We start from the raw sequence: 10,151 nt of genomic DNA, 5'->3' as shown, positions 1-10,151 counted from the left end.
CACTATCCAAAGATGTCTCTCATCGGTCGATGGCGGATATCCTCAATGTCCTCCATGGTGAGTACTCTGACTGGACGTCTCCCATGCCGTGCTAGTATGGTCCTGATCCTCTGTTGTAGTCTCCGCCGGTGTCGAGATGGGCCTCTCATCTTGGGGCGCCTGCACCGCCCTAGCTCTATAGCCCGATCAATCAGTGTACCTCTGGTGCGGCTATACTCTGGGGCTAGCTGCAATGCCTGCTGGCCTGTCTGCTCAATCTCTGGTCGAAAGAAGTCTGTAATCTGCCTCTGTAGGTGTCTCTCCCTCTCTGATCCCCTCCCTCTCAAGAGACCCTCTCTATGTCTTCGTAGCTCCAACAAGTATAATCCGAGGCATCTCTGATCCTGGTATCTCATGACTCTAGAAAGTGGTCCGAAACCCTCTCTAATTAGGCAGTGAAAACGGCCTCGTATCTCATAATATACTGGACAGTGACATATGTAATGTAACTCTGTCTCTGGCTCCATCTGGCACAGCTGACAAATCCTGGCCTCAGCTGGTACTCCTCTGAATCTGCCAGTCTCAATCTCTAGCTGGTGTGAGGATGTGCGCATCTGACCAATAGCACACCGTGCCCCATGAGAAAGATGAATATCCATGTAGCTGGGTCTAATCACAAACCCATCCTCCGTGAGCTGGAGAAGATGATCTCTATAGAAAGCCATCTTCGTACCAAGCTCGTGTGTCGGCTGTATCCATGTCCTTCTAGTGTCCAGCTGAGTCAAGTCCTGCCTGATAAGTCTGGTAATCTCTGCCCGTGTGAGAGAGAGGGAGGGTGCATCCAGGGAGTACTGAAATGGAGGTAGCCTGTCCATACTAAAGCCATGCAGTTGGAACCAAGCTGTCATCTGTGCATACCAACATGATCCGTCTCCCTGTGATGCCAACTGTCGTGAAGACTCCAAGGCTAAGCGAGCATATCTGTCTCTAGGGAGAGCCCAAGTGCTATGTATAAAGGAGACTGATCGAGTGAGTGCCTCTACTACCAATGGGGGGCAGCCATCTCTGCACGGATAATATCATGTGGTACGGAGGCCTTGGCCCTAATCATCCGGGAAATCATAGAAACCAAGGGCCTCTCCATACGTCTCCATCCATCAGTGCTACCAGCTCGGCTGTGGTGATCCACTGAGGGTCCCATATCTCCACTCCATACAGCATGGCTGAAGTGACCAAAGTGTCAAAGAGCCAGAGCTTTGTTCGAGGTTCCTGAAATTGAACCTGCGAACACATCCTCTCTAGTCTCCCCAATGCTGCATAAGCTCTGGTCAATCTGGTCTCCGCTGCTCTCCTCAAGGAAAATAGTGGGCCACTAAAAACCACACCAAGGTAAGTATATGCATCTGTATACTCCACTGTCTCCTGACCATATGTAAAGGTGGGTACTGACCTCCTAACCCACTGTGCCCTATCTCCATAGGAGAGAGATGTCTAACAATGAGAAGCATGGTGCCTTTTATAGGCCTTTGGTATACTAAATCAATTGTTGGCCAATTCCATGGATAACAAAAAAACACATATATGTTGCCGACATCATCTACAGGCTCCTGTCGACTTGGCCGACTGTTGTCCTTGCCCATGTGGAGGTCTTCTACATAAATCTGAGCCCTAATCTAATGTTTATCTGCTGCCTACCAGGGATTAGCCTTTGATTAGGCATGTCCATGTGCATGCACATGACATCCCCTCCTGCTAAACTTGATGACAGGATTGCAACCTTGACCTTGGCAATTCTGTCATCATCCTTTGTCTCCACATATGGTCTCCCATACTTGTCATCCTTCCTTTCCTCGCAACCTTCACACTGAAAACCTTGCCTTATGTCTCTGAATCCACTCTAAATTTGATGTAGAGATCTGTGCATCTGTTCCACTTTGTCCCCTTGCCATCTTGCCCCACAAACATGAATCCTTCTTCTTCAAACCGATCTTGGCACCCTTGGTTCCACCGCTTGGATGAACTTCATCCCTTGGAGTGCTCCATAAAAGCCTTCTTGGGCAGCCCCAACTGGCTACCAACTCTCATGAAACCCTCCCCTTGGGTTTGCTTGACACCAACCAACTTCTGGGGGTCTTGACACATGCTGAGTTACTCTCCTTGGACCTGTGCACTTCTTCTGGGACACCAACAACACTTAGCATAGGTGAGCTTGATGCTTTGATACCATTGTAACATGCGGAAGCTCTGGTAGTCTTCTTTCAACTCTAAGCACTGCATAGGAAATCTTGATGCAAGTACAATCAACATAGACAAAAAATAGAAAGAGAGAGATGGCTGTATATTCAGTATATTCAGATGGCTGTTATGTGGCCTTTGGCCTTCCAAAAAGGACAAACAAAAGCCTATCTATGACCTATCTCCATAGGGGAGAGAGATGTCTAACAATGAGAAGTGTGGTGCCTTTTATAGGCCTTCGGCACACTAAATTGACTGGCCAACATGTTGTGGACAATAAAACACATATATGCTGTCGACATCATCTGTAGGTCCCTATCCACCTGGCTGACTCTTGTCCTTGCCCACGGGAGGTCTTTTGCATAAATCTGAGCCCTAATCTAATGTTTATTTGTGGCCCACGAAGGATTAGCCTTGGATTAGGCATGTGTATGTGCATGCACATGACGTATACCTTGAGAAAAAGACCCTTCTATTAGTTATTGAGAAAATAGCCAAAATGGCTACATATAAACTCGTCCTCAAATGGCAGACGAGAGTCAAGATGCATAAAAGGGGAGGATACTTTTCTCCTCTGGCTGGCCGCTCTAGGAGGAGAAGGCTATCAAACCGAGAAAAAGATCCTCTATTAGTTATTGAGAAAATAGCCAAACTGGCTACATATAAACTCGTCCTCAAATGGGAGACGAGAGTCAAGATGCATAAAAGGGGAGGATACTTTTCTCCTCTGGCTGGCCGCTTATACAATGGGGTGAAGGGGAAACAACCACACATGTGGTCTATAATGCCAAGTGGGTTGTTAGTGAAAACGGGACCATGATGCCAGATCCTTAAGAAGGCCTTTTGGCTCATCCGCATGCGGTCTGAGCCACCTTGAAGCTGCCCCCCGTGACCACGAGGGTATGAATGATATCAAGCCAGATGCTCCGGATGGACTCCGTTGGTGGGGTGAGGGTGCCTTCACTGGCTTCAGTGCATCGAGCTCTCCATATGTGCCTTGCAGCTATATTGCTGCAAATTTCCCATCTTTGGAACTTGGTGATGACCAGCGACCTGTGGATGGAGCTGGGACTGGTACTGCAGAAACATGAAGGTTTGCCATGTCCACTCTCCCGGGTCAGCCCTCCCAAGTGCATAACCGCCAAAGTCTCTCTCTGGTGACCTTGGCCGGTGGAGAGTTGATGTTGCACTCATGTGCATGAGAACCCGAGTAGGATCTTAATTGGACTTTGTGACTCGAATTGAGTAGGGAAAAGAAATCAGTATCTGGTTATTGTTTTTCATTTGGGTCTGGAGTTACCTCCTTGAACAATGAGAAACAGTCTACGGTGGCAGTTGCTTCTATAGAGGTCGAGTACAATGAAACTTGCCTTGTGAAATAGTCTGATTGAGGAAGATTTTGGGGGACATGGGAGCTGCACAGGAGCAACCAACAGAGTTGTGTGACAATTGCATGGAAATTGTGAAGAACTTGGTGTTCCATTGTCGTACTAAGCACATTGAGATACAGTGTCACTTTGGTGTGCAAGCTGATCATGGATGGAGAGGCTGAGCTAGTCTATTGCCAACAACATAACATTGTGCGGATGTCTTCACAAGGGCTTTTGGGAGAGATTTGCTGGAGCAGTATCTTCATCAACTTGGCGTTGGGCCAAAGAGGCAATTCGTCTCTACAGGTGACATTGACAGGGGGTGCTGGAAATCAATGCTCCATCCTCATGACTAACCTGATCACTGAACTTCCTTCTGTTTAATAAAAAAGTCTCTTTTGTCATTGGCCTATATGTAAGACTTTCTCCTGAAAATGTTTTTTAATAGTCATGCATAGCTTTTTAGTAAGGTGATTTATAGTTGGAGATCATAGGTGCATATTGATACAAAATTATAAGTACTCTTGTAATTTGAAGCCTCATAGTAGTGCACTCAAAAAGATAGATCACTAAAATGTTAAGACTATATTTCATGCAAGTTTCTGATTACAAATTTAAGGTTTATTTTTGAAGAATCATGGAATTCCATGCATGCATAAAATGCATGTCTGCATACATCTCCACATGTCTGCATGTGGGGATGGGTGTGCATTCAAGTACGTGTGAGTGTGGTTTTTTACATAGATGTCTTGTGACCTGTTGTTGATTGCTGACCTTTTCAATTGAAAACATGCAGTGGTTTAGTTTTCAAAAGCGAGCTGGATTTTCAGGGTCCGAAAAAGAAGCCCTACTCAGTAATCTAGTAGGACCTCTTTCTTTTTCTGTTTCTAGTTTTTTGTTTTTACTTTCCAATCCATTGTTATTTTCAAAGAATATCATAAGTTTTTTTTAAAACCTTTTTTTTCTGGGGTGGGCGTGCACAAATGCTCTTGTTTTTGTTTTTCTTTTTGTTTTTTGTTTTTTTTTGTAAAAGAGTTCTTTCACATTGGTTTCTCCTACATCCCCCCTTTTCCTTTCCTCAGGCCATCACTGCTGGTTGACCAGTTTCCATGACTGATGATCAGCAATTTGGGAAAATACCCCCCCTGTCTCCCCGCATCCCCCCCCTGCCCCCCCCCCCCCCCCCCCCCCCCAGTTGGGGCTGTTTCACATGCCCAGACCTAGCCAGGCCTTGGCAACCTGGTTGGGGATGATGTTGGCTGTTTTGCCTGCTTTTTTACTGTCTGGAATTTCTCCATCTACTCCTAGACTACTGCCCTTGTAGACCAGTTACAAACCCATTACAGGCATGCTTCAAATCGATTTTGTGCATCTATCATCCTCGCCATCACTTAGGGCATCTGTCTCTTTACCCAAATAGGGCACAATCTGCTGTAGTTCTTGCTCACAAAACATAGTGTTGGTACTAAAGGTCCTATGACTTCCAGCCGGGGATCTAGCTCACCGTTGGATCTTGCCGATACAGCCTATGGTTTTGGTGTCTTGGGATATCGTTTCGTTAATTGTGCCCAAGGGGTTGAGTAATCGGCCTTCATGCAGCTGTTTCCAGCTCCTCCAATCTAGACCTTGTCGCTGCTTAATCTCGACTGGCAGGAAGCACACCAGCATGCGTTCGCGCGTTTCCACCGTGCTTGTGGCACGGGCCGGGTGGCCAGTTGACTGGAACTTCGATTCGCCAGGCGGGCGGGCTTCTCTCGTGTGGTAACTCCAATAGTTGGTGAATCAAATGGTGGCAAGTACATGGCTTCTGTGTAGGATGATAGCAACCTCAAGCCGTAGTATCTCATCAAAGCATTTGTGCATACACGTTGTGAAGTTTGTCTGCTGGGTTTTCCATTCCATGCTCAATTCTGAGTAACACTTTTACTGTGGGACAAATGTCTACCAAGTTTGGCTCCTCATCCTGCACTGCCATAGGAAGAGCTCCAATGTGCTTCTAGAGGAGAGACCTGAAACATGTTATGCATTGTCCACCAATTGATGGGCATCTCCAACTCCATATTCACATCATTGACCACTTTTGTGATGGAAACAGGGCCCAAATTCGGGAAAGAAAGTTTTGGGCGCTTATTCACATTTTTTAAACCTTGGTTTTGGGGTCAAAAGTTTCACCGAGCTGTCACTTGATAAGCCGTATGCATATGCTCAGACATACATGTGGCTAAAGCCATGAATTAACAACCAAAAGCTCCCTAAAGAAAAGGAATTCTCCAAAGTGGCTTGCGTATAGTGTTTCCATGCAACTCTTTGTCTCCATGTTTAAGATCCTAGTTTACAGATGGAAATTCTGTAACACTTTTTGGTCTCATATACCCATTGGGTCTTCAGTAGATGTTAATAAATTCTTTCTTTCTCTATTACAGTGAGTAGACTTGTCTTTTCCTCTAGAGAACCCTAAAATGAGAACACACAAGGAAGAGAAGAAGGAAAGCTCAATCCTACAGGCTAAAGAGACCTAATCACACACTAATTTAGCTACTAATCAGATTGCAGCCTCTTGAAACTTTGTGGAAGATTCTTGACTGGTCAGATGGATTCATTATTAATAGAATTGGGTTTCAGACCTTAGAAGCTAAGTACCTAGTCTGAAGAGGCTTCACTTGGATTCCTAAGGGAACTATTGCAAGGTACTTGGGCTGCCAGTTGGTGTAGACATTATTCCTACTTAGAAGTTCAGGAGAATAAGTTGTGGGAAAAATTGTTTTAACGGAGACCTATTAGACTAAATTTGACATCTACAGTGGTGGCAGTGATTAGGTCATGCTTGCCACAGTTTGGTACACACCTTCTTCCTGGTGCTTTTCATGGTCATGTGTGGCGTGGCTCAGGAGATTAATTTGCAATTATCCTTGGTGACCACTCCAGATGTGACTGAATGTATTAACTCCTGTCATGGTGTTGAAATTTGAATCAAAGATGCTTCATTACAAGATCCTAGCTGTAATCAAATTTTGAAAGCCTTGAAGAATTTGACTTCTAGTGGTGGAGATTTGAGCATCATGGCATCGGGCCATCAATGCAAAGAAGATGTAAACAGAGAATGGTATTGCTTAAGAGAAGAAAAGTTAACTTTGATGTTTTCTTTGTTAACAATGTCTCAGTAACATTGGGAATTTTTCTTTTTTACAATGTTTTTTTTTGGATTTAGGTTGGGTATCACTTGTGCTGCTTTTCTAATTTACTGTAAAAATCTGAATCATCATTCATTCAACAGTTTTTCTTCAAGGGTTGCTGAAATGAACACATAAACTGAGTGGGGTGGTTTCAACATTGCTTAAAGGTTACTGATGTAAATGAGTTTCAGGATTTTCTGTACAGCGAATCAAATCCAATTGAAGAAGGAGCTCACTCTTGTGACACTTGTGAGTTAGAGGGCGCAATGAATGGGGAATGTTGCTCGTCATTAGATGTGATTGTACAGTCTACCATAGGCCTGGAGGTCAATATCCACAATTAAATAACAAGAACTTGATTCTGCTGGTTTAAATCCCTTTTATTTAAACATTTCTTAAGATGACCAGTGATTTTCTTAATCATTATACACATTTGGAACGAAAAATCAGTTTGGTTTGTAATTCATGATATATATATTTTGGTTAAAGATCAAAGGAGATTAACGTTATCCCTAGGGCATAGGCCCTAGAGATGGGCTGAGTCTGGCTTTTATTTCTGCCATTACAGAGGCCTAACATTCCCTCCGCCCATTAGATCAGTTCTAGCTGAGGCAGGTGTCATCATTAGTTGATCACAACATATCTCACTCTAGATAGGATCATATGCTGATTACATGTACATACACTAGTGTTAGATGCTTTCTCTTTTCTTTCAGTTTTCCATGGTTTTGGCATATCCATGGTACCATTGTATCACTTTTGGTCTCATAGACCCTTGGTATCTTTCGTAGATGTTAATATTACTTTATTCATTTCTTTCTTTCTCTCTCATCGACCCCAACAACTACAGGTCCATCATGACAGACCACACAATGGCCAAGATTTATAGGGCAGTTTTGGAGGCTAAGATCAGTTTTTTGGCAGAGTGACATTGACAGAGAGCCATCGGCCAGGTAGGCTTCAAGAGGAACTATTCGAGCCATGACTGAAGAGGCGAGGGCCTGGATATATTCGGGGGGACAGGCTCACAACTCGCAAGGGTTATTGTGCCCATTTTGCTTGTCGATGTAGTCCTGATTTCTGACTACAGAGACATCTGGATGCATTGCAGAAGTTTTTTGCTGAAAGAGAGACCTCACCGTTAATCTCGGCAAAATCAAGATCATGGTCTTTAACACTTCACCGACGGAGGAATCCAGGTCGGGATCATCTCATCTTAATTCTATCTTGGCGTGACCTTTACAGGACCGACCTTTTCCATGCAAGTCTAGCATGTCTAGAGAGATAGGTCTATTTTTGAGATGAATTTGGACCTCTCTCAGAGGTTGTGTAATATATTTTGAAGATTCCGCTTTCTATTTTTTAAATGGATTAGGCCCTCTCTCACGGGTTATGTATTATGAGGATCAGAGATGCTTAGGTATGTACGTACTTGAGCTTCGCTGTCATCAAGCGGTGATCCTTATACAGCACCCAAGAGTCAGAGCCAGCAAGATGCTTTGCATACCTCCATTATAGACTTCTGTGGCTTGCATGGGGCTGTGACAAAGGATGCCACTTAGGCCCCACATGAACAGAGGGATCACACAAACCATTGACTACATACAAGAGTGCGGGAGGGATCACACAAGCCATTGACTACGTACAAGAGTGCGGGAGTGACTAGAGAGAGAGCACGCTCCTTTTTGAGAGCCAGACACCTGTCCTCAACATACTCTGGCAACACGGAGAGGCCTCACAGGTGGACATCATCTTAGCCCTCCGCTATGTTATGGAGGATGATGGTACTATTATTGGATGAGATGGAGGATGGTATTGTTATTCGATGAGATCCGAGGCATTCTCCAGCATCACTGAGCAGCTCCTCCACAGCCAGTTGACATTGATTCCCTATACACAGTCATAGGAAACGATGATACACAAGGCTTTTTATGTTGACTCTATTGTACACATAGGGTTTGAGCAAAGTACCTAGTGATTTCTCTTTCATCAGTTATTTTCCTTTTCATGTTGTTGACGTACAGTTTACTGATGGATCATAGGTAACATATTTTGGTCTCATAGACCCTTAGGGTCCTTTGTAAATGTCACATGCTTTGCGTATTGTGATTGGCCAGCTCACGGTGTCCTCCCACCACCTTAGAGTAAAGATTGGCAGAGCTGAGAATATCCCACAGGAGGAGAGGGGATATTCAGAGTATGCACCACAGGAAGGGTAGAGGATAAGGCCCATTATATGTTTCAATGTCCAGCCTACTACCAGATACAGGGGAGATACTATTGCCTTTCCCGAGAGGGATTTAGGCCACTCACATGGGTGATACAGTATGAGGATCAGAGATGCCTGGGCATGTACTTGATGGAGCTCAGACGACATAGGGATGTAGTGTTGAGGCATATTAGTGGAGAATTTTTAGGATCTGTCTCAGTCGGATGGAGGGCCGTAGTGCTCTCGATGGAGGGCGTCTAGCCTAGAGGATAGATAAAGCTCACTCATTCAGAACTCCTCTAGCACGTCAAGCTGAAGCACGGGTATGGGTGGCGGGCTCTGATGTCAGAGAAGATGCATTGGTATGGGTGATGGACTCTTATGTGGATGCCTGTACATCGTAGAAATCTGTGATGGCTCTCTTAGACGTGTCTAGTCAAGATTGGTCGTGTCTCTCATCGTGCTAACTCATTACTACATCCTTGTGTCGTTTGAGCTCCATCAAGTACACATGCCGATGCATCTCTGAGGCTCATATAGTGTGTGAACGGGCCGAATTGTCACAAACCCCTATATTCTAGGGACATGCGGATGCGTGTCAGGCCTAGAAACATGCGGATGCATGTATGTATTATACCTGGGCATGTGTATGGATTATATGAGTGGATGCATATGAGTCCAAGGACATGGCAGGACATTTGTGGACTTTCGGGCGGTGCCCGTGTGGATTCCGGCCATGCACACATGGTGTGTTATGATGGCAGGCGGAATATTTTCAAGTACAAGAATGATGATAGGTGGTCCAAGTTTACATGTGCACAATGCATAAATGATGCATGCCATAACTTTATTTTACTTTGTGTGACATTGTCTTGCTGTCTGGACAATGCTTGTTATTTTGTCTTGTGAAGTCCGAGGGACCGGGGACGCCCGGGCACCTTGTGGACACGTGTGTGCACTCCTGTTTGGGCCTAAAACTGTGGGCTTATGGGTTTTGCAGGTGGTAAGTGCGTCCACACTCAATTTACAGCTTACTTCATTTACTACTAAGGTTTATTGGTTTGCAGGTCCACACTCATTAATAAGTGGCCGGACAACTTATAATGCGTTCGCATTTGGTTGGACCAAAATTAATGAAGTCCGGACAGCTTATGGCCATTTCCCATTTGGTTGGACCTAAACTTA

General features: G+C 44.7%; 1 protein-coding gene across 1 annotated transcript in view; it reads left to right on the top strand.

Annotated features, from left to right (window-relative positions):
• LOC147617048 (uncharacterized) overlaps positions 1-10,151 on the top strand; it is a 200,325-nt gene that overhangs the window by 21,447 nt on the left and 168,727 nt on the right. Inside the window, exons 3-4 of the mRNA XM_086776415.1 lie at positions 4,381-4,474; positions 6,899-7,083. Coding sequence (XP_086632541.1) covers positions 4,381-4,474; positions 6,899-7,083 — 279 coding nt within the window. The remainder of the gene's footprint in view (positions 1-4,380; positions 4,475-6,898; positions 7,084-10,151) is intronic.

This window comes from Cibotium barometz, chromosome 37, assembly GCF_041138505.1.
Source record: "Cibotium barometz isolate CiBa-2024 chromosome 37, ASM4113850v1, whole genome shotgun sequence".
NCBI lineage: Eukaryota > Viridiplantae > Streptophyta > Polypodiopsida > Cyatheales > Cibotiaceae > Cibotium > Cibotium barometz.
Note: the sequence above shows the minus strand (reverse complement) of the source record. Positions and strands in the feature narration are given on the sequence as shown.